Raw genomic sequence first — 25,698 nt, 5'->3', positions numbered from 1 at the left:
CTGTAAAATAATTCCTGAGCACAGGAATAATGCTTGTTATTGTTTACCATTATACCAGCATCTCATTTAGTGAGCTGTACAAGGGAGACAGAAAAAAGATCTTTTGATTAGATGGTGGAAAAACTATTTAGTTTTATACATTTATATTAATATCTAGGTACTTTCAACTTTATCTTTCATTTCTAGTTTTTTAATAATGTGATATATAATTCACATTGCAGGACTGAGTGGGGTAGAGAATACATATCTTGAATTTACTTATGAAAAGTATTATGAAGAATACTATTAGAGTATTATTCCTAAAAGAATGTGATATCTACCTTCATTCAAAGTACTTAAAATGTAGTCAAGAATAAAGCAAGTTATTTTATTTATTATGATCCCTATAATTCAAAACTTTGGCCTAAAGGTTACATAATATTATAAATTGTTAATCTCAATGAATGAAAATACTGAAGTAAAATAAAACTTGTATAAATATTTCTGGCTTAGTATCTGTATCCAAGTATGTAGATTTTGGAACACTGTTATTAATGAATCAATTATACAGTTAAGAACCTGAAAACCCTCACTGTTAGAATAATACTGAAATTATGACAGTTTTTTAAACATTGAAGTGGAATGACAAATTTGAAACATTGGAAAAAGAAACAAAGCATTGAAAAATGCCACACAACCAAAGCTATATTAATAATGACTTCACCTAATTAACAATGAGTGACTTTATTGCATGGTTACTTTTGGTTATTCATTAGTTACTTTCACCTTTCAAATAACACAAAATATCTAAAATTGTATCTAAGTGAAAACAGTTTTGAAATGGTTTTATTTAGTAAAAATAATATGTATAACCACTGATTGTGACATAAAGTTCTAACAACAAAAAAGAGTTGCTAAGTATAAAACAGCTAACCTTTTAAATACTAAAATAAATTTAGAGAAAAAATAATAGAAAAAAAGTTGTTTCCAACTTTGAGCCCGACAGAAAACCAACTATATAGTTCTGATTCCACCAGAATAAGCTCCTTTGATACAAAATGTTAACATTTAAAGTGGTGACCCTGGTGGCGGGCAAAGAATGACAGACAGCAGCTACACTAGTCTGAGTTTACAGTCCTATAGGGCGTAAACATGGACTAATGAAATGCCAGAGACTTAATAGGAGTTTTAGGATGCAAGTTAGGAGTCTTGAGTAATCAAAATTAACATTACCAATGAACAATATGAAAATAAAAGAAAAAAATTATATATACAATAGAAGTAATAAAGAATAAAATATTGTACTTATGAATAAATTTAATAAAGGAAATTATAGATCTGTAAATTGAGAACTATAAAATATTGTAGAAAGAAATTAAGAAGGTCAAAATAATTAGAGAAAAATTCAATGTTCATGTATTGGAAGACTCAATATTAAGACTGCAAATCTCCCCAAATTTGTCTATACATCTATCATAATTATTAACAAAATTCTAACAGTCTTTCCTGTAGAAACTAAAGACTCCACCAGAAAATTACTAGAACTAATCAATGACTATAGTAAAGTTGCAGGATATAAAATCAACACACAGAAATCCCTTGCATTCCTATACACTAATAATGAGAAAACAGAGAAATTAAGGAAACAATTCCATTCACCATTGCAACGGAAAGAATAAAATACTTAGGAATATATCTACCTAAAGAAACTATAAAGACCTATATATAGAAAACTATAAAACACTGGTGAAAGAAATTAAAGAGGACACTAATAGATGGAGAAATATACCATGTTCATGGATTGGAAGAATCAATATAGTGAAAATGAGTATACTACCCAAAGCAATTTATAGATTCAATGCAAGCCCGATCAAGCTACCAACAGTATTCTTCACAGAGCTAGAACAAATAATTTCACAATTTGTATGGAAATACAAAAAACCTCAAATAGCCAAAGCGATCCTGAGAAAGAAGACTGGAACTGGAAGAATCAACCTACCTGACTTCAGGCTCTACTACAAAGCCACAGTTATCAAGACAGTATGGTACTGGCACAAAGACAGAAATATAGATCAATGGAACAAAATAGAAAGCCCAGAGATAAATCCACGCACATATGGACACCTTATCTTTGACAAAGGAGGCAAGAATATACAATGGATTAAAGACCATCTCTTTAACAAGTGGTGCTGGGAAATCTGGTCAACCACTTGTAAAAGAATGAAACTAGAACACTTTCTAACACCATACACCAAAATAAACTCAAAATGGATTAAAGATCTAAACATAAGACCAGAAACTATAAAACTCCTAGAGGAGAACATAGGCAAAACACTCTCTGACATACATCACAGCAGGATCCTCTATGATCCACCTCCCAGAATATTGGAAATAAAAGCAAAAATAAACAAATGGGACCTAATTAACCTTAAAAGCTTCTGCACATCAAAGGAAACTATTAGCAAGGTGAAAAGACAGCCTTCAGAATGGGAGAAAATAATAGCAAATGAAGCAACTGACAAACAACTAATCTCAAAAATATACAAGCAACTCCTCCAGCTCAACTCCAGAAAAATAAATGACCCAATCAAAAAATGGGCCAAAGAACTAAATAGACATTTCTCCAAAGAAGACATACAGATGGCTAACAAACACATGAAAAGATGCTCAACATCACTCATTATCAGAGAAATGCAAATCAAGACCACTATGAGGTACCATTTCACACCAGTCAGAATGGCTGCGATCCAAAAGTCTACAAATAATAAATGTTGGAGAGGGTGTGGAGAAAAGGGAACCCTCTTACACTGTTGGTGGGAATGCAAACTAGTACAGCCACTAGGGAGAACAGTGTGGAGATTCCTTAAAAAACTGGAAATAGAACTGCCTTATGATCCAGCAATCCCACTGCTGGGCATACACACTGAGGAAACCAGAAGGGAAAGAGACACGTGTACCCCAATGTTCATCGCAGCACTGTTTATAATAGCCAGGACATGGAAGCAACCTAGATGTCCATCAGCAGATGAATGGATAAGAAAGCAGTGGTATATATACACAATGGAGTATTACTCGGCCATAAAAAAGAATAGATTTGAATCAGTTCTAATGAGGTGGATGAAACTGGAGCCTATTATACAGAGTGAAGTAAGCCAGAAGGAAAAACACCAATACCGTATACTAACGCATATATATGGGATTTAGAAAGATGGTAACAATCACCCTGTGTACGAGACAGCAAAAGAGACACTAATGTATAGAACAGTCTTATGGACTCTGTGGGAGAGGGAGAGGGTGGGAAGGTTTGGGAGAATGGCATTGAAACATGTAAAATATCATGTATGAAACGAGATGCCAGTCCAGGTTCGATGCACGATACTGGATGCTTGGGACTAGAGCACTGGGACGACCCAGAGGGATGGTATGGGGAGGGAGGAGGGAGGAAGGTTCAGGATGGGGAACACATGTATACCTGTGGTGGATTCATTTTGATATTTGGCAAAACTAATACAATTATATAAAGTTTAAAAATAAAATAAAATTAAAAAAAAAAAAAAGGACAGCAAGTTAAATACCAAAAAAAAAAAAAAAAAAGAAATTAAGAACCTGGAAGAGGCAAAATAATTTTGAAGAAGAAGAAGCATATTGGAGGACTTAAATTTACCTGATTTCAAATCTTAGTAAAAAGGCATAATAAGATAATGCAATATTGGCAGTTAGATAAGCAGTTAGAATAGATCAGTGGAACAAAATTGACATTCCAGAAAGAAACCCTTACATTCAAAGTCAACTGATTTTCAAAAAGGGTGCCACAAAGTCAATCTAAGAGGAAAAATAATTTTTAAAAAAAAATAGTACTGGGACAATTAGAAATACATTTGCAAATAATAAAATTAAAATTAAAATTAAATTTAGACCTTATATCACATTATATACAAAAATTAAATCAAAATGGATCATAGACATCAAAATGTAACAATTAAAACTTAAAAACACGTAGGAGAAAATGTACAAGAAAATCTTTGTTACTGTGGGTTAGGAAAAGTGTTTTTGGACAGGACAACAGATGTACAAACCACTAAAAAAAGAAAAAGCTGACAAATTGGACTGCATTGAAGTTAAAAATTTTGTTCTTATAAAGACAATATTAAGAGATTGAAAAGACAGATCACAGAGAGGGAGAATGTATTTGATAACTATATATCTGATAAAAGACTTAGACCCAGAATATACAAACAAATCATACAACTCAATAATAAAAAAAGACAGCAAAACTGAAAAAGAAGCAAAAGATCTGAACAGCTAGCTCACTAAAGAAAACACAGTATTGGCTATTAAGCATGTGAAAGATGTGCAACATCATTAGCTGTTAAATTAAAATCACAATGACATATGACAGTAGACATACCAAAATGACTGTAATTAAAAGACATACAATACCAAGTATTGACAAGGATGTGAGGAAACTAGAACCCTCATGTGTGCTGGCCAGAATGTAAAACAGTACCACCTCTTTGGAAAACAGTTTAGTACTTTCTGGCTAACCATTAACCATAAATCATAAACCGTAAACCTAACATATAAATCAGCCAATCCATTCCTAGAAATCTACCACAGAGAAATGAAAATTTATGTCCACACAAAAACTTCCATGTGAATGGTCACAGGAGTCATTGATCATAATTAAAAGCTAGAAACAATTCAAATGTCTAACAATATTCAGCAGATAAACAAAATGTGGTATATCCACAAAATCCAACCAGGATGGTAAAATCCAAGCAGGATGGACTTAAAATGGGCTTTTGATAATCTACAGAGTGATGAAAATGTTCTAAAACTGAATGGTTGCACAACTGTATAATTTATTAAATCTGTTTAATTGTACATATAATGGGTAAATTATATCTCAATACTCTTGTTTACAAAAGAATAATTTGCTATATGATGGATTAACAAAGTGAGAGAAACATTCTGAAGTAATTTTTTAATAGTCTAACATGTTCCTTGCATATACCCATTACCTACATATTTCTACTTTATATTGTGGCCATTCTCCATTAAATAATATTATGAGGCAGCTATTTCATCAGGATAGGATTATTACTAACAACAAGAGTATTAATACAAAGAAGTCGTTTGGTTTTTTTTTTCCTTTAAATTTCAAAATACATTTCTAAAACACCTGGAAGCAATATTAGCTTTGAGACTACTTTCCCAAAAGGGACGTAAATTCTGCACATCCTACCCCACCCAACCATCTACCCCTAGGCTGAAACATGCAGTAACCAGCTAGTGGTAACAATAAAACCAGTACAATTTTGAAGAATCTAAATGGATAGAAATTCTTGGCTCCTGTATTTGGATAAAGCTCAAAACACAGACAAAATCTTTGAATTCCTCATTTTTAAAAAGGTGAACACAGCAGAACTATCTAGAGGGAAGATCTAGGAAGAAGGCCTCAGAGAACTCCACCATATTTCCACAGTTCTAAAGTAGCAAGGAAGCAGCCAGCCTGACTTGTGCATTAGAAAGGCAGAAATAGCTGAAAGAGAGAGAATAAACTCCACAGAGATCTCAGAATTCAAGGGAGAGTCAGAGCCTCCAAACATTGTTATTACATAAGCTCCTCAGCATAGATTTGATTCTGGGAATGGAAGGAGGGAAGGGAATGAAACCTTGAATTTCTCAGATTACACTTATTTCTCCTGGCAGAAGGTGAGCATAAAACAAAGAACAAGCATAAAACAGAGAACAAGAAATAAGAAGTTACATTTCTCCCACACCAAATTTCTAGACTGAGATTTATGAAGTAATATTTCTCACTCTTTTTGGTATTATCATCCCTAAAGAGAGCCTTCCTAGACATTTTCTCCCTTAATTACCCCTCATAAAATTTTAAAAACACAGATATTCTGTGTATCTATTTATGTGCCACATTTGTATGTGCTTTACATATTTAAAAAAAGTTAAGTTTTTTTCACCTCTCCCAAGAATCACTTTTTGCCCCCACTTGGGAGCAGAATGAGATATAGAAACGAAATGTTGAAAAACTGATGCCATTAATGGCCAGCACTTTACCAAATACTTATTCAGCATTTCACTTGGTCCTTTCTACAAATTTATGAGTACTTCCCTAATAGCTCAGTTGGTAAAGAATCTGCCTGCAATGCTGGAGAGCCTGGTTTGATTCCTGGGTTGGGAAGATCTACCAGAGAAGGAACAGGTTACCCACTCCAGTATTCTTAGGTTTCCCTCGTGGCTCAACTGGTAAAGAATCTGCCCACAATGCAGGAGAGCTGGGTTCTATTCCTGGGTTGGGAAGATCCCCTGGAGGAAGGCATGGCCACGCATTCCAGTATTCTGGCCTAGAAAATTCCATGGACTGTATAGTCTATGGGGTCACAAAGAGTCGGACATGACGGAGCAACTTTTACTTTCATAAATTTATGAAATACTGTTATTCTCATTTCACAGATAATTAAATGATTACTCTTCTAATGATTAGTTAAGCTGGAATCATGAGAAATGCTGGACTGGATGAAGCACAAGCTGGAATCAAGATTGCCAGGAGAAATATCAATAACCTCAGATATGCAGATGACACCACCCTTATGGCTGAAAGCAAAGAACTAAAGGGCCTCTTGATGAAAGTGAAAGAGGAGAGTGAAACAGTTGGCTTAAAACTCAACACTCAAAAAACTAAGATCATGGCATCTGGTCCCATCACTTCATGGGGGGCTATTTTGAGGGGGCTCCAAAATCACTGCAGACGGTGACTGAAGCCATGAAATTAAAAGACGCTTGCTCCTTGGAAGAAAAGTTATGACCAACTTAGACAGCATATTAAAAAGCAGAGACATTACTTTGCCAACAAAGGTCCATATAGTCAAAGATATCGTTTTTCCAGTAGTCATGTATGGATGTGAGAGTTGGACTATAAAGAAAGCTGAGCACTGAAGAATTGATGCTTTTGAACTGCGGTGTTGGAAAAGACTCTTGAGAGTCGCTTGAGCTGCAAGGAGATACAACCAGTCCATCCTAAAGGAAATCAGTCCTGAATACTTACTAGAAGAACTGATGCTGAAGCTGAAACTCCAATACTTTGGCCACCTGATGCAAAGAACTGACTCATTTGAAAGGACCCTGATGCTGGGAAACATTGAAGGTGGGAGGAGAAGGGGACGACAGAGAATAAGATGGTTGGATGGCATCACCTACTCAATAGACATGAGTTTGAGTATGCTCCAGGAGTTGGTGATGGACAGGGAGGCCTGGCATGCTGTAGTCCATGGGGTTGCAAAGAGTCGGAAACGACTGAGACTGAACTGACTGGAATTCAGAAGTTTGAATTCAAATTATATGATCTTTCTACTTTCCATCTTGCATTAGAAAATATTTTATTTTGGGAATAATAGCAACTATCTCCTTTAAATAATGTAACTTCAATACCCTGAATCGCTAGAAAATATACTAAAGGAAATCACCCTACACAGGAGGCAAACTGACCAAGTGACTATTACCTTGTTTGCCTCTAATTATTAGGGGTTTTAGCCTCATCTTCTGGAAGAGTATTTAACTTGCTTCCCACTTCAGAAAGACTGAGGAACAAAGAAACAGCAGACAATTTGAAAGAAATTTCTGCCTAAAACTTACCTAGTAATTTGTGCCACAAAGCAACCAAGGATATACCAGTGACCCATATTATAGCATTCTGAAATCTTCCATACCGAATAAGATGAATCTAATGGGAAATAGATGCGGAAACAGTGGAAACAGTGTCAGACTTTATTTTTTTGGGCTCCAAAATCACTGCAGAAGGTGACTGTAGCCATGAAATTAAAAGATGCTTACTCCTTGGAAGGAAAGTTATGACCAACCTAGATAGCCTATTCAAAAGCAGAGACATTACTTTGCCAACAAAGGTTCGTCTAGTCAAGGCTATGGTTTTTCCTGTGGTCATGTATGGATGTGAGAGTTGGACTGTGAAGAAGGCTGAGCACCAAAGAATTGATGCTTTTGAACTGTGGTGTTCGAGAAGACTCTTGAGATTCCCTTGGACTGCAAGGAGATCCAACCAGTCCATTCAGAAGGAGATCAGCCCTGGGATTTCTTTGGAAGGAATGATGCTAAAGCTGAAACTCCAGTACTTTGGCCACCTCATGCGAAGAGCTGACTCACTGGAAAAGACTCTGATGCTGGGAGGGGTTGGGGGCAGGAGGAGAAGGGGACGACAGAGGATGAGATGGCTGGATGGCATCACTGACTCGATGGACGTGAGTCTGGGTGAACTCAGGGAGTTGGTGATGGACAGGGAGGCCTGGCGTGCTTCGATTCATGGGGTCGCAAAGAGTCGGACATGACTGAGCGACTGAACTAAACTGAACTGAATCCTAGTAATCATAAATGCCTTGGACTGATCCAATACTTCTGGTACAAAATGAGAGAATCAACAGGACAAAGAGTTGGTGAAATACCAGCCCAAGACAGAGGTAGCAGAGGTCCCCAAAGAATGAAAGAGTTTGGCATGTTTGTGAAACTAAGAGAATTCTAATATGGTTGGTATTAGTTCTCTTTGGGGTTTACCAGAATATTTTTCACGGAAATCATCTGACATGTTTTAATTACTCTTTTCCTGTTTCTATTTGGCAAAATAAATACCATAAAAGAATAACATAATCAGTAGATAAATGACAGGGATTAGAGTAATTCAAGTAGTAAGACGAAGTGAGCAAAAGCAGATGGGTTGTGCCAGATCAGTTTTGGTAGTGTTTGAATTATTACATCCACATAGTGGACACAACAAACCACCTCTAGATTCTAATTCCTTTCACACTAATAAAGGAAAAATCCATCATTAACCTCTCAAATTCAGGAAATTCAGATATAAGTGTGGTTTTAATAAAAGTGTTTAAAACTCGCTTGATTTTTAAAATAATATTTTTCTTTAATATCCTGAGAAAACAATTAGATTAAAAGGCTTTAACTCACTATACATTTCACATTAAATTGAAGGTGTTAGTATTGAAACACAGAAGTATAAGTCAACAGAAAGACAATGCAATGATTTTATGTGCTACATTTTTCCTGGATAAAGGAAGATATCTACCTAGCTAGCTACAACTGAACATTCTGACTGAATCAGGATATCCGTTTAAGGTAAATGGCATGATAATCTATTCAAATAAGCAGATTTTTTGAAAAAATGTAAAACTGTTTCTTAAATGCAGCTGTTAGGCAAAGTTTAAATAATGTCCAAATGAAATGTAGGAAATCAAGTTGATGATTTTATGGCAGCCAGTGCACAATGTTTTCTTACATTGCTAATTTGAGTATGTAAATAGAATAGAAGAGCTGCCTAGATTTGTATAGCAAAAAGAAAAGGTCAAAGACAAATGAACAGATTATAGGAATCATAGAAACTACTTTCTTCATGCAGAACAGTTACTTACAATGTTGTGTCAGTTTCAGGTACACAGCAAAGTCATTCAGTTATACATTTTTTTTATCAGATTATTTTTCATTGTAGGTTATTACAAGAAAGTGAATATAGTTCCCTGTGCTATACAGTAAACCCTTGTTGTTTATCTAATTCATATACAGTGGTGTGTATCTCTTAATCCCATACTCCTAATTTACCTCCACTCTCCCCTCTATCTCCTTTGGTAATTTTAAGTTTGTTTTCTATGTCTGTGAGTCTGTTTTCTCTTTTTTTTAAACTAAATTTATTTACAATAAATTTATAATAAATTATTGTACATTTTTTAGATTCCACATATAAGTGATATCATATGTGTCTCTGACTTATCTCACTCAATATAATAATCTTTAGGTCCATCTATGTTGCTACAAATAGCAATTTTCATTCTTTTTATGGCTGAGCAATACTTCATTGTGTGTGTGTGTATATATATATATATATATATAGACACATACACACACACACACATATATATATATGTGCCATATCTTCTGAATTCATTCATCTGGTGATCAGCACACTGATTCCCACTGTAAACAGTGCTGCTATGAACACTGGGATGCATGTATCTTTTTGAATTAAGAGTTTTCATCTTTTCCAGCCCAGAAGTAGGATTGCTGGATCATATGGTAACTCTATTTATAGATTTTTAAGGAACCTCCATACTGTTTTCCATGGTGGTTACACAGTTTACTTTCCCATCAACAGTTTAGGAGAATCTCCTTCTCTCTACACTTTCTCAAGCATTTATTATTTGTAGACTTTCTGATAACAGCTACGCTGACTGGTGTGAGGTGATATCGCATTATATTTAGATTTGCATTCCTCTAATAATTAGTGATGTTCAGCACCTTTTCATGTGCTTGTTGGCTATCTGTGCAAAAGCTTTTTAAGTTTGATTAGGTCCCACTTGCTAATTTTGGCTTTTGCTTCTTTTTCCTTGGGAGAGTAATCTAAGAATTTAAGTCTTCAAACCATTTTCAGTTTACTTTTGTATATGGGATAAAAAAGTGATTTACATGAGATTGTCCAACTTTCCCAAAACCACTTGCTGAAAAAAATGTTTCTTTTCATTGTATATTCATGCCTCCTTTATTAAAGATTAACTCTGATCATTAATCTTAGGTGTGTGGATTTATTTCTGGGCTCTCTATTCTGTTCTATTAATCTAGTTTTGTGACAATACCATGCTATTTTGATTACTGCAGCTTTGTAATACTGTTTGAAGCCCAAGAGGGTTATATTTCCAGCTTTGTTCTTTTTTCTTAGGGTTGCTTTGGCAGTTCTGGGTTTTTGATGGTTCTATATAAATTTTAGGATTATACATTCCAGTTCTGTGAAAAATGTCATGGGTAATATAATAGGGATTGCCTTAAATCTGTGTATTGCTTTATATAGTATGGCCATTTTAACAATATTAATTCCTCCAGTCCAAGAGCATGGGACATCTTTCCATTTCTTTGAAGCATTTTCAGTTGCCTTTATCGATTTATTTTAGTTCTAAGCATGTAAGTTGTTTACCTCTTCAGTTAATTTTATATGGAGGTATTTTTTTTTTTGCAGTTTTAAATGTGATTATTTTTTCAGTTTCTTTTTTTTCTGATATTTTATTGTTAGTGAAAGAAATGCAACAAATTTCTGTGTATTAATCTTGTATCCTGTTACCTTGCTGAATTCATTTATTACTCCTAATAGTTTTGTGTGGAATCTTTAGAGTTTTCTTATTAGACTATCATGACATCTGCATATAATGACAATTTTACTTTTTCCCTTCTGATTTGGATACCTTTAATTTCTTTTTCTTATCCAATTGCTGTGGCTAGGACTTCCAATACTATGTTGAATAGAAGTGGTGAGAGTGGGCACCCTTGTCTTATTACAGAGTTAAGCAGGAAGGATTTCAGCTTTTCACCACTGACTATTATATTGGCTGTGGGTTTGTCATAAATGGCTTTTATTCTATTTAGCTATATTCCCTCTATATCCACTTTAGTGAGAGGTTCTATCACAAATGGATGTTGAATTTTTACCAAATGCTTTTGGTGCATCTATTGAGATAATAATGTAAACTTTGTCTTTTCTTTTTTCAACGTGGTATATCACATTGATTCATCTGTGTATGCTGAACCATCCTTGCATCCATGGAATGAATCCAGTTTGGTAAAGGTGTATGATCCTTTTTATGTCTTGTTGGAATTGGTTTGCCAGGGTTTGTTGAATATTTTGCATCTATTTTCAAAATATTGGCCTATAGTTTTATTTTTTGGTAATGTCTTTGTCTGGTTTTGGTATCAGGGTGATTGTGGCTTCACAGAATGACTCTTTAAATGTTCTCTCCTCTTCAATCTTTTGGAAGTGTTTGAGTATATCAATATAAACATTCATTTTACGTTTGGCAGAATTCCCCAGTGAAGCCATTTCCCAGTGGTCTTGAATTTTTGTTTGCTGGAAGTTTTTTTTTTTTTTTCTTCCAGATTCTATAATATTTTACATCCAGTGATAGAGCTGTTCAAATTATCTGTTTCTTCTTGACTCAATTTTGGTAGGCTTTATGTTTCTAGAAACTTCTCCATTTCCTCTGCTGCTGCTAGGTCGCTTCAGTCATGTCCGACTCTGTGCAACCCCATAGACGGCAGCCCACCAGGCTCCCCCGTCCCTGGGAATCTCCAGGTAAGAACACTGGAGTGGGTTGCTATTTCCTTCTCCAATGCAGGAAAATGAAAAGTGAAAGTGAAGTCGCTCAGTTGTGTCCGACTCTTAGCGACCCCATGGACTGCAGCCCACCAGGCTCCTCCATCCTTGGGATTTTCCAGGCAAGAGTACTGGAGTGGGGTGTCATTGCCATTTCCTCTAGACTGTACAATTTGCTGGTATATAATTGCTCATAATAACTTCCTATGACTTTTACATTTCTGTAATCTCTAATACTGGCTGTTCTTTCTCCCTTTTCTATTCTTATTTTGTTTCTTTGGATTCTCTCTCTCTTCTTCTTGGTGGGCCCAGCTAGAGATTTGTCGATTTTGTTTACCCTTAAAAAAAAACAGCACTTGGTCTTATTGATAATATTTTTTATTAATCTCTATTTCACTTATTTCCTCTCTGATCTTCATTATTTCCTACCTTATGGTCACTTCGGGCTTCTTTTTCTAATTCTCTCAGGTGGTAGGTTAGGTGTTTATTTGAGATTTTTCTTATTTCTTGAGGAAGGCCTGCATTGCTATGAACCTCCCTCTTAGAAATGCTTTTGCTGCATCCTATAGATTTTGTAAGACTGTCTTTTCTTCATCATTTTTATGGAGGCATTTTCTGATTTCCTCTTTATTTTCATTATGACTCATCTGTTTTTCAGTAGCATGTTGTCTCTCATAACTGCATGAAATTGAGTGACAGATGTGGCCTCAACATGTGCCATATATTGACCACATCCTCATACTTTCTTCCATCTCCTCTATGTACCACCAATAAATAAGGATGGTATAAACTATCTGGCTTGAAAAACAGCTCATCAGGCTGAGACTGGAGAAAGATATGCAAACCTGAAAAGTTGGTGTTTCTCCAGCTATAAAAAATGAACAGAAAATAGAGGGAAAATAATAGTGTAATTCCCCTTAGCTGTTTCCTGGGTGCTTACTGGGAGACAGAAAGAACCACAAAATATTCCCTCTCATGAAAATGGAGAAAGGACTTGGAATCTAGTAATAGAAGACTGTCAACCACTCCTTGATTAGAGTAGCTTAACAGTAGAACCTGCAAATCCATCTGAGATAGACCATAAGAATGAGACAAACGCATGTCTAGGCTAGAAAGAGCAAGGGACAACCACAGTTTTCTGTGGATACCTTTGGTACAAAAGAGAATCCTAAGTTTCCTGTAATCTTATAAGAGGCTACAAATGTTAGCTGGGCACATTAGTCAATCCACAAGTCCCCAAGAGGGACCTTGGCATGAATTGTAGAAAAGTCCCTGGGGTGAAGGTCAAAGGACCACTTAGGTCATTAAATTTCATGGAGACCCAGCTGAGCACACCAGCTACCCAGTATGACACACTAAAGCACCAGCACTGTGGTCACCGTGCTAAGAGGGCATTAACAACTAACCACTAATCACTGAACTTTTAGATCACTACCAGCACGAGTCAACATAAAGCTCTCCTGGACTATTTGGATTACCTCCCAGTAGTAACCCAACTGGGCAATCATATACACATATGCACATTCCCCTTCCTACCAACACCATACAAGTTTCTAACACCTTAAGAAATTAGAATCAGGAAGGAATGGAAAGCACTTGAAGGGAAAAGAAGCTTGATATGTAGAGTTTTAAACTCGACTAATAAAATCTATATTTGTTTAAAGAAACATCAATATGTCTACTAGTCTAAAATAAGTCCTCTGAGCGAGACAAAGCAAGAGTTTCTCTTTTAGAGAAGTCTGTATAGTTATAAAATAAGAGCTTCATTTTCTTTAAAATTTCATTAACTTTTGTGAACTAATCACAACCATGAAGCACCCTATCAGATACTCTGAAAACAAAATGGGCTTTTCCTCAAACTGAACAAAGATAAGAATAAACAAATCTTTAAAATTCTGTAAGAAATTACACTTAGAAATGCATGAATCTAATGGTATCTTAAAAATGTGAAGAAAAAATGATAAAATAATTATCTGTTTAAAAATGGAGCTGAAAAAAATCCTAAATTTGAAGTTACCTCTAAATCTCTTATAAATTTTAGTTTAAGCTTAAAAAATAAACATACAATTTTCCATGGAAATCAAATCAATTTTTCCATCAGATCAAAACTGCAGAAACTATAAATTTTTAACTATTGAGGGTAGGAAAACTTCAGAAATACTTCAAAATGACAGAAGAAGAATTAATTAATTAGGCTGAAATAGCAAATAGCAAGTAGTAGGCTATAATACCAGAAAAATACAGGACATGTAGTTGACAAAAAGTTCAAATATGTTTCAACTGCCTGATGAGGATAACCCAAAGCAAATGCAAAATAATATATAATTAATAATACACCTACAAGTTCATGTAGTATTTCTAGGAAGAGCCAATCAGGACTGTGATGGCATAGTAAATATGAGTAACAATGAAAAAAACTGAGACTCTTTGGTATGGAAAAATAAAGATTTAGTAATGGACATAATATCTAACATCTATCTTCCAACAGACAAAGAGCTATTTCATGGGCACACAGAGAGGAAATCAGGCTTATCCTATTTGACTTATAGGCATTTGAGAATAGAACTTGTTACAGTCAGTGGTAGGTTTTGGTGATAGATTTTTATCTAAAACAGTAAAAATATTCTAACAACAAAAACTGTTGAAGTTGTCTTGTGTGGTACGGAGCTCCCATCACTCTAAGTACTTAAAAAGAAGTAGTAGTACATACTCAAAGGTAACAACTGAGAGGAAAATCCACACACTGGATATAGAGGAGTAGTAGTACATACTTAAAGGTAACAAAGAGGAAAATCCACACACTGGATATAGAGGACAAGGTTAGATGGCTCTAGACTGACTTCCTTGTCTGGACAATCCCATGAATGGAGGAGCCTGGTAGGCTGCAGTCCATGGGGTTGCTAAGAGTCGGACAAGACTGAACAACTTCACTTTGACTTTTCACTTTCATGCATTGGAGAAGGAAATGGCAACCCACTCCAGTGTTCTTGCCTGGAGAATCCCAAGGACGGGGGAGCCTGGTGGGCTGCCATCCATGGGGTCGCACAGAGTCGGACACGACTGAAGCAACTTAGCAGCAGCAGCAGCAGCAGGCTGACTTCAATTTTATTAATCCTTGATTTCATTAAGCAATATAGCTTTCCATAGATAAAATAATGAATAAAAAATGTTTGAAATGAGTTCTCAAGCCATTTCTTTTTGTCTAAAATTTTAAGACTTTGTTTTCAACTTTTTGAATATTATGATCAAATCTGCTCTTGTTATAGAGAAGGTGACCAAGGATGAAATTACAGGGAAACCAATGATTTGAACAGTTTCATTAAGGGAAACATTCTCAAGCTCAAAGGCCTGAAGGAGTCAGGTATTGTAAATTATTGATGTGAGTAGGTAATTTTCTCCTCCACTTTTGAAACATATCTGCTGCTGCTGCTAAGTCACTTCAGTCATGTCCGACTCTGTGTGACCCCATAGACGGAAGCCCACCAGGCTCCCCCGTCCCTAGGATTCTCCAGGCAAGAGTCTGGAGTGGGTTGCCATTTCCTTCTCCAATGTGTGAAAGAAAAGTGAAAGGGAAGTCACTCAGTCGTGTCTGACTCTTAGCGACCCCATGGACTGCAGCCTACCAGGCTCCTCCGTCCATGGGATTTTCCAGGCAAAAGTACTGGAGTGGGGTGCCATCGCCTTCTCCATTGAAACATATCACTCTCTTGAATAATATTTTGTTTTCCCAGTTTTGGTAACAAACATGATATCTTACCAAAGTAATTGCTGGCTGGTGTCATGATCCCAGTGTATCAGACCATGCATGTGTTTGTGCTCAGGGGCTGACTTTCTTCATATAGAACTGAGGAATCCAAGTTTCTTCCATTTTGTGGTTCTCAAGACCTCAGATATTCTAAGACAACCTTTAAAAGGGAAAAAGAGTGAAGAGAGCCTATTTCCTTTTTTTTCTTAAATATCTTCTCCAAATTAAAAGAAAGAAAGAAGAAGCCTTTGTTCGTGAGCTCATTAGACAATGAGAGTGGCTGGGGAAGGAGGGAAGGCTAACTGAGGTCTGAAGAAGGAGTTGTCCTATCCTACTCACCTGAGCTTCATTCTGGTTATCACTTCAAACTGGTTGTCCACATGTCTGTCTTTTCCACAGGAAGAAAGGAAAGAGCCTGTGTTTCATTTATCCTCCTTACTAGCAATGCTCATAGCTTCTCAATAACTTTCAATAGCATGAGTTTGAATTTGTTGGGGGAAAAAAGGCCACTCAAGAATGAAACCCATTACTTCACTTTCATTCCATCAATGAGAATTTTTCTTATCACCTGGATAAAAAGGAGACCTTAAAATGTAGTACCTGGTTTAAAAAGCCATTTTCCAATGGCAACTTTACTCTATGAGAGATTACAAATTACTGTTTTTGCCAGATATCCATACAAAATTTTTTTCTCCATTATGAGAAAATCAATTGTCAATTATCAATCAATAATGATAAATAGCTACTGAAAGTAGGCCTCACGGAAATGGCTTGGACTGTGGCACACTGGAAAATACACACAACCATCATTCCGCCCATTAAAACGGATAACTGCACAAGGTCCTAGGTGATTCCATTAAGTGCCTGCCAAATAGTAGGCATGTAGGAAATATTTGTTGGCTATATGAAAAAATGCAGGATAAAAAGGTCCTAGACTAGCAGACTTCCTGATTTTTTAAAAGAAAACAAAAGTTTAAATTTTTATATAAAAATTTATATACTGAATTTTAAATTCCGAACTAAAAAGAACTCTTGCTAGATAAACAAAAGACTTTGTGCCACAAGTGTACCATGGGCAACTAATTTTCAAGCTTTGTATAACAGGTGCACAGAGATTTTCAAAAGTGCTCTAAACATTTTTAAACTATTTTCCCTGTTCAAATGATAATAATTTATTAAAATTAGATTAGTAATAATATTTGTTTGTTCAAAACATTCTTCCTGAGAATGTACAATCTCCTCATGGTTAGAATAGTTGAGAACATTATCTTGTAGACACGAATATTTGCTAAGGTGTAATTTTAAACTCTGATGAGGATGAAACAATGGAACATAAACCAGAAGATTGCTTCCCAGTTTAATTTTATGCTTGATTAAAGATGACGGAAGTACTGGAAAGACAGGGGAAACTACATGAAATAGAAATGAACAAGAGTCTGCAAAGTCTCTGCAGGAGATTTGATATTGGCAGGTTTCCACGGGGGCAGTTTACCAGTTCTTGCTTGTTTTACCAATAGGGAATCTTTCTGGTTTGTTTCTCAATATTTTTCATAAGCTAAATGTGACATTTTCTTTCTCCTCTAATGCTGTCTCATCAATTTTTTTCTGAATCAGAGGTATCCCCAGGGCTTTTTCCAAAAATGGAAACTGTGAAATTAATTATTTTAAGAATCAACCATGTGAATTACTTATTTTGTCACCAAGATGGCTCACATTGGACTCAGTACTAATTCTATCCTTGCTGAGCATTCAAGTTTGGCTTGAATTGGTCTAAACACAGTTTAGCTACTCTAAACTGCTTAACCAGTCTTTCTTTCTAAGGAAAAAAAAGGGGGGGGGGGTTCCATTTGGAACTTGTCAGTCACAAGTAAAACACCACCAACAAAAATAGTTTCTTAAAGGAGAAAAAAAAAAGTATTATATCATCTAGTTTTAGAGACTCCAAACAGCAGTAGCAAAAATATCTACTTACCTTTCCATTTTCCTAAGTTTACCTGGTGCTTATGTTTACCTGGGACTTCCCTGGTGGCTCAGATGGCAAAGCGTCTGCCTACAATGTGGGAGACCTGGGTTCGATCCCTGGGTCAGGAAGATCCCCTGGAGAAGGAAATGGCAACCCACTCCAGTATTCTTGCCTGGAGAATCCCATGGACGGAGGAGCCTGGTAGGCTGCAGTCCATGGGGTCGAAAAGAGTCAGACATGACTGAGCGACTTAACTTTCTTATGTTTACCTGGGCATCCAAGCAAGTATTAGTAGGTGCTGGTAAGAGACTTAATACCTTTGACATTCGTTCAATTAGTGCCAGTGAGGGTCTACTGATATCCCAAGCAAGTTATGGGGGAGTAGGCAAAACTCTGCACCCAACAGACACAAGTCCCTGCCCCACAGAGTTCAGAGTCTCATGAAGATGGTAGATACTGGCAGGTATACCACAGCCTGATAATAACAGTCCCTGGGAGCACCCAGAAGCCCCATAGGAGTCCCACACCCAGATCTCTTTGTTATCGGAAGTCCAGATAAACCTCTTCATGAAAGTGAAAGTGTTCATTCTCAGTCCTGTCCAACTCTTTGAAGCCTCATAGACTGTAGCCTGCAAGGCTCCTCAGTCCATGGGATTTCCCAGGCAAGAGTACTAAAGTGGATCACCATTCCCTTCTCCAGGTGATCTTCCCAACCCTAGAATCAAACCCAGGTCTCCCACATTACAGACAGGTTCTTTACTATCTGAACCACCAGGAAAGCCCTCCTCTTCATGAGGAATATGTGGATAGTGACTACAGCAGCTTCAACAAGCTTGCAGACCTATCATTGAAATTTCAGATTACATAACAGAGGAAATCCTAGTTTAGCCTAAGCCTTTCATTTTAGAAAAAAAAGAAGGCACTTTCTAACGTTGACCAATATACCTACTATTTTCACTTTCTATATCTTTCCTCAGTCTCCTAAGCTCCCCAGTTAGAAATAATCACCTCCTCCTTTTCATTCCCATGGAATTTTGTAGGTAAATCTCTAGCAAAATCTACCTTATTTTATCCAATTGAGATATCATCTATTAAAACTCTTGATTTCAGAAATATGAAATTCAAGGTGGGAAGCGGGGTATGCATTTTAGAATAAGCAAAATGTGGTATTATTTTCTGACTTAGTGTTTCAGCTGTATGCATACTTATCTTATCTCCACTGACAGATTTCAGCTTCCTCAAGGGCTGACCATGGCTAATCATTTTCTATCAGTTCAGTTCAGTCACTCAGTCATGTGCAACTCTTTGTGACCCCATGAATCACACAGCATGCCAGGCCTCCCTGTCCATCAACAACTCCCGGAGTTCATGCAAACTCATGTCCATCAAGTCAGTGATGCCATCCAGCCATCTCATCCTCTGTCGTCCCCTTCTCCTCCTGCCCCCAATCCCTTCCAGAATCAGGGTCTTTTCCAATGAGTCAACTCTTCGCATGAGGTGGCCAAAGTACTGGAGTTTCAGCTTCAGCATCAGTCTTTCCAATGAACACCCAAGACCAATCTCCTTTAGGATGGACTGGTTGGATCTCCTCGCAGTCCAAGGGACCCTCAAGAGTCTTCTCCAATACCACAGTTCAAAAGCATCAATTCTTCAGCACTCAGCTTTCTTCACAGTCCAACTCTCACATCCATATATGACCACAGGAAAAACCATAGCCTTGACTAGATGGACCTTTGTTGGCAAAGTAATATCTCTGCTTTTCAATATACTATCTAGGTTGATCATTACTTTCCTTCCAAGGAGCAAGTGTCTTTTAATTTCATGGCTTCAGTCACCATCTGCAGTGATTTTGGAGCCCAAAAAAATAAAAGTCTGACACTGTTTCCACTGTTTGCCCATCTATTTGCCATGAAGTGATGGGACCAGATGCCATGATCTTAGTTTTCTGAATGTGAGCTTTAAGCCAACTTTTTCACTCTCCTCTTTCACTTTCATCAAGAGGCTTTTTAGTTGCTCTTCACTTTCTGCCATAAGGGTGGTATCATCTGCATATTTGAGGTTATTGATATTTCTCCTGGCAATCTTGATTCCAGCTTGTGCTTTTGTATACTCTAATGCAAAAGTTCAGCACTTTGCACATTGCAGGAACCCAAAAGGGACGACAGAGGATGAGATGGCTGGATGGCCTCACTGACTCGATGGACGTGAGTCTGAGTGAACTCCGGGAGTTGGTGATGGACAGAGAGGCCTGGCATGCTGCGATTCATGGGGTCTCAAAGAGTTGGACACGACTGAGCGACTGAACTAAACTGAACTGAAAGCATATTTGAAAAATATTAAAGAACTGATTTATCAAGTGGACCTGACAGGATCAACGTTTCCTGATTCTCAATCTGGTGTTCTTTCTACTAAGTAATACCATAATCAACCCTTAAGAGGAGGTCAATAGAACTTTAATATAAAATAATAATCATAAAAATGCTAATATAATACTTATAAAATACCAATACCTTGTGTGGCCAGTATTGTAAATGCTATTCTTATCTTTCAATGCTCAAACAGCCAGATGTCCTAGATATTTTTATGTTCCTCACTTTTATCCTCTCAGCCCACTTTTCCACTCTGGCCTCCCCTCAGCCACATTACTTGTCTCTTGTTTTTTACCAGTGCTTGGTGCCTCTACTGAGTGGGATGCCAGGGGTATCTCTCTTAGTCACACTGATGCCTGCACAAACTTGGAAGTTCAAGGAGGTACACCCTCTAGGGCAACAACTGCTGACTAATGGCACCAGGGAACTAATAGATAAACCCCCTTTCTCAGGGAGATGACCCTGAACTATCTTTTACTGCTTCACAAGAAGGACCCATTAGAATCTCAGATCATCTTCTACATGCTCACTCATGATCCCTTGGACCAACCTGTTTTATTCCTTCCACTTCCCGATTCTAGAGATCTAATGAAGTCTGAGAATTACTTTCCAAACTAAACCATCCACACATAATCCTTCTTCTCAGACTCAGTATTTTGGGAGAGCCCAAGCTAAAATTCCTGTGAGAGATAGCTGCACTGTTAATAGCCTAGCGTTCAGATGAAAAAAGTAAAGCACAGAAAGGTTACATCAAATGCTCAAGGTCCTACAGGCAGTAAATGTTGTAGATGGGATTTGAATCCAGGGAATCTGATACCAGTCCATACCTTTAAATACTTAAGCTTCTCTTTCTTTATAGGAAATGAAGCTTAAAATATTTTCTGCCTAATTAGTTATAATTTGTTATGATGCTACAATGTTGTATAATTGTATAATATGTTACAATATTATATAATTGCTTCATTATCAAATACTGCAGGGTATTAATACTTATTAAGCATCTACCTGCTTTATGTGAGGTATTTTATATTATCTTGCTATTTCTCAAAATACTTTGAATCCTTAATATTTTAAAAATTCATTTTACATGTAAGAATATTACAAAATTTAAGTAACCTGCCAAAGTCACAGAGCTGGTAAGGGCTAGAACCAGGAACGCAACCCTCTCATCTATTTGTTTAACAAATAAGCATTGAGCACCCACAGTATGCCAGGCACTGTTCTGGTAGCTAGGGATATACTACAGGCCCCTGTCTTTTGTCCTGATAGAGGATCTACACAATAATTGAAACAAATAAACAAGAATTCACTGGGTCGTGATAATTTACTTAAAGAAAATAGAACAGGGATTGACAAAGTGAAGAGTCCTGATGCCAAGGGGACACCTAGAAGTTTCTCAACTTTGGCACTACTAACACTTTGGAACTGATAATTCTTTATTATGGGGGATCATCCTGTGCATTGTAGGATGTTTAGCAGTATTATAGGATGCCAACAGCCCTCCCCAAGTCCTTACTGCCAAAATGTCTCAAGATACTTCAGACAGTCTTCTGGAGGGTAAAATCACCCCTGATTGAGAACCACTGACCTAGAGTGAAATTTTCCGGGTGAGATTAGGCTTAGTATGTGTGAAAAGCAAAAGAAATTCATAGTAAATAAGGAGGAGAGTGGCAGGAGATGAGCTTACAAAAGTAGGTGGAAACCCCACAAAGCAAGGGCTTTTAGGCAAGGGGAAATACTTCTGATTTTATATTAGGTTCCTCTTGCCTAGTCTGACTTACAAATGCTGTTGTTGTTATTGTTGAAGAGCCAGTTATCCTGTCCCTCTTTATTTTTCAAGAGCTCTTAATAACTTTCAAGCCTTGCCATTCTCTACCCTGAGTTTCACACCATCCAAGTTCTGTGAGCTGCCTTCATTTGTCCTGTGCGGCATTCTCTTAAAAGTCCTTAGGGTTTGGCTTTTCAATTGCACTTGTGTCTTTTCATTCCTTGGTGTCTTTTCCATGTGATTCTTTGCCTAGAACACAAAGCCCTGCTCTTCCTGCCTGGAAAACTCCTAGTCACACTTTAAAAGCCAATTCAAGTATCCGCTTCTCCAAGATACCTCCCCTTGCATCCCTTCCCAGATGCAAATACCATAGCATATATGGTGGTGCATTATCCTCCTTTACATCTGAATCAAGTTCTTCACTCCCACAGCAACTTCCCCAAGGGTATGAGACAGATCTTGAAAGTGAAAGTGAAGTCGTTTAGTCCTGTAGGACTCTGCGACCCCATGGACTGCAGCCTACCAGACTCCTCCGTCCATGGGATTCTCCAGGCAAGAATACTGGAGTGGGTTACCATTTCCTTCTCCAGGGGATCTTCCCGACCCAGGGATCAAACCCAGGTCTCCTGCATTGGAGGCAGATGCTTTAACCTCTGAGCCACCAGGGAAGCCCATGAGACAAATCTTGGTCAGCTTTAATTCTCAAATAACTATCCAGTGTGTAGCATGCAGATAGAAGGTTCGTTCCTCTGTCAAAAATTTATGTTACTATTCTGAGCCCTCTTCTAAAACATAAGGATACTACTTAAGAAAACTTGTTTTTTTAAGAAATGTATTCTCAACTTTTTCTGTACTGAATACTGATTGGTACATTTATTTGAATAAAACAGACAGATCACATATACACACTCACTAAAATTTAGTAACTTAGAAAATATACCTTTAAAGTTATAGTAGTTAGAATGTCATTCCTTCAAGAGAACTACCTACCACATAAGTACACTTTTAACTTTATGCTGGGTAGATCAAGGGCCAAAAATAATAAACATGAGGATCATAATCACTGAGAGGGAGCAGTGCACTCCAGTTGTGACTGATAAGTTTAAAATCTTCTCTCATCCCACCCTGTAAGCATTAGGACATGTCCCACCCTGCAAGGATTAGGATCCAATCATCTGGAGTAAATAGATCAAGGAGTTTGTAAGCCATGGGTCCCATAAAATTTCCTCTCACAAATGCATTGTTATAATAAATGTCTTCAAAGCCAATGGTGTTGATTTTATATGTATTCATATAGTCAATGAAAAGACTGAGAAAAGAGAAAGCAGCAATAAAAATCTGCCACTACATGAATCCAACTGTAAGCAATGTGCTGATCTGTAAACTTGGCTGAGTAAAAGTGAAATACTGGACTAATGAAAAAGATAGTTACAAAAACCAACTCTTGAATCCAAAGCTAAGCTAAATAAGAACAAGATTCTAATTTCATTTAGCACTGTGTTTTGCACATAAAAGACATTTAATAAATCACTGCTAGGTGCATTAATATGCTTTGCCACACACCTGTTTTCCTAATACTAAAATATCTGATACATTATGCTCTTTTCACATGATTCACAAAGTTTGAACTCTGGCAAAACAACAAACCTAGGCAGAAGTTTGATTAGTTCATTCCAGGGAAAAAAAGGAAACCAAAGTGTGTGGTACACTTGCTTTTCAATGAAACCATTAAAAAAGATTTCTCAATCCCCTTTTTCTTCATTCTTCTGCTTTAATACATGAACCAAAAACTCAAATGGACAAGGTAGAGCTGAGCATGAACCTCTCTTTTAGTATTTGCCAACAGGAATAAAAGAGCCAAAAGGAACCCAAAACACTGTTCTGTGTTCTCTTCGATACCACTCATCACAGTTACTGTCATCACATAATATTTATTGCAGCTGACCCTGGGACTACCATGAGAAGGTCATTTTTCAAAATTATTCCAGCTGCCACTTCTAACCAACAGCAAACTTACCTAAGACAAAGATGTGATTCCACTGGGCCCACTTTGTATTATCAACCAGGGAAGCATTATAATTGGAGACAGATTACAGTTAACTCAGGAAATTCTCTGTGTTAATCCCTTAAAATAATAATACTGAGTTGGAAGGAGTGGCTTCCTATTTTTATTTTAAAAGAGAAAAGAAATAAGAAAGAAAAAGTTATGACCTTTTCATTTTTAAAAGACAAGTTACAGTAATTGGTTTGGTTTTATTTTTGCACCAACCGTACCAGTTGTTTGAGGTGAAGTGTATATTCAAATAATTTAACAGTATGGGAAAAAATCCACCTGTCAATGCAGGAAACATGGGCTGGATCCCTGATCCAAGACTATCCCATATTCCATGGAGGGACCAAGCCTGTGTGTCATAACCACTGAGCCAGCGCTCCACAACGAGAGAAGCCACTGCAATGAGAACCTCAAGCACCACAGCTAGAGAGTAACCTCCACCCCAGTCAGCAGCAACGAAGACCCAGCACAACCACAAGTAAATAAATTAAGCTTACAAACAATTTTAACAGTATGTATGTGTAAAAACAGCCTAAGTATCAGTCTCCAAAAGCTTTTAGAAAACTACTATTGCCCTTCAAAAGAACTGTCCATGTTTAACTTCTCAAAAAATCAAAGGAAGCAATTACCCTCCACGCTGTATATCACAAACTATTTCCCCACATCTTTAGCTAATATTATTTTATTTTTCATAATAATCCAAATAAGCATACCTTCAAAGTTGCTTTTATGTAAATGACTTTCTTCTTTTTTCACTTTCTTCCACTGTCCCCTTCCAATTAGTCCCCAAGATTGTGCAGGATTGTTGTTCCCTAAAACGGCTATCGCACTGTTTCCTATCCTCGTATTTCTTCTACAACCTAGCTTTCCCTCCATCAAGACCTGGAGTCTGGAGTCCCTTCTTCAATGGAAGTTGGCCTTCGCGACAGGTGACGCCCTGTCACTTACAAAGCTCAGTCACAAAAGCCAATCCACGTCCCCTTTTGTTCTCTTGCTCTGCGTGCTACTGGAAGTCAGTCTCTGTGCTGGAAGCAAGCCCGAGCAACCCGTGGATAGACTCATTTGAAGGGGAATCAAAGCTCTCGGGCTCTCGACTCTACAGGTGCCTGAGGCGAGCCGGAGCCATGCAAACCGCTTTCACCTCCAGGGGTCGCGAGGACAAGAAGCAAAATGGCCGCGGGACGAGGTCGCGGCTAGTTACCGCGAGAAGCCACGGGAACACCTGCTGAAAACACCTGACGGGCTTCCACACGCGGAAAGAGCTGCAGACGAAGGCAGTCACCGAGACCCCAGCGGTTCCTCAAGGAGGCGCGGAAGCTGCTTCAGAAGGAGCACCACCAGTTTTACTTGATGATCCTGACAGAGGAGGCAAGGGAGCTGCGCTGGTTCGTATGGCAGAGACAGAGTCAGCGCAGCAAGACTGTCTCAACCTCAGTCACTGGCCCTGGCATGAGTCTGAGGAGAAGCCAGAAGTCATCCTGGAGATGCAGGCCTCACCCTCACCCAGAAAGCCCTCGCTCTCCCAGCAGATCTCTCCCGCGGCCTTGCTGCACACACAGCCACAAACAGGTCAACAGGAAACATTCCAGGACTTCACCAAGACGCCGCCACTGCCTTTCATACCCTCAAGCGCCAGCGCTGAAGGACAGGCA

The 25,698-nt window shown here is 37.6% G+C and overlaps 1 protein-coding gene across 1 annotated transcript in view; it reads right to left on the bottom strand.

Moving 5' to 3' along the window:
* Nucleotides 1-25,189, bottom strand: part of ANGPT1 (angiopoietin 1) — a 472,143-nt gene extending 446,954 nt beyond the window's left edge. The window contains exon 1 of the mRNA XM_019974047.2: nt 24,760-25,189. Within this exon, the coding sequence (XP_019829606.2) occupies nt 24,760-24,922 (163 nt within the window). The 5' untranslated portion in view covers nt 24,923-25,189. The remainder of the gene's footprint in view (nt 1-24,759) is intronic.
* Between the last annotated feature and the right edge of the window lie 509 nt (nt 25,190-25,698).

The sequence above is a fragment of the Bos indicus genome, chromosome 14 (assembly GCF_029378745.1).
Source record: "Bos indicus isolate NIAB-ARS_2022 breed Sahiwal x Tharparkar chromosome 14, NIAB-ARS_B.indTharparkar_mat_pri_1.0, whole genome shotgun sequence".
Taxonomy (NCBI): Eukaryota; Metazoa; Chordata; class Mammalia; order Artiodactyla; family Bovidae; genus Bos; species Bos indicus.
Note: the sequence above shows the minus strand (reverse complement) of the source record. Positions and strands in the feature narration are given on the sequence as shown.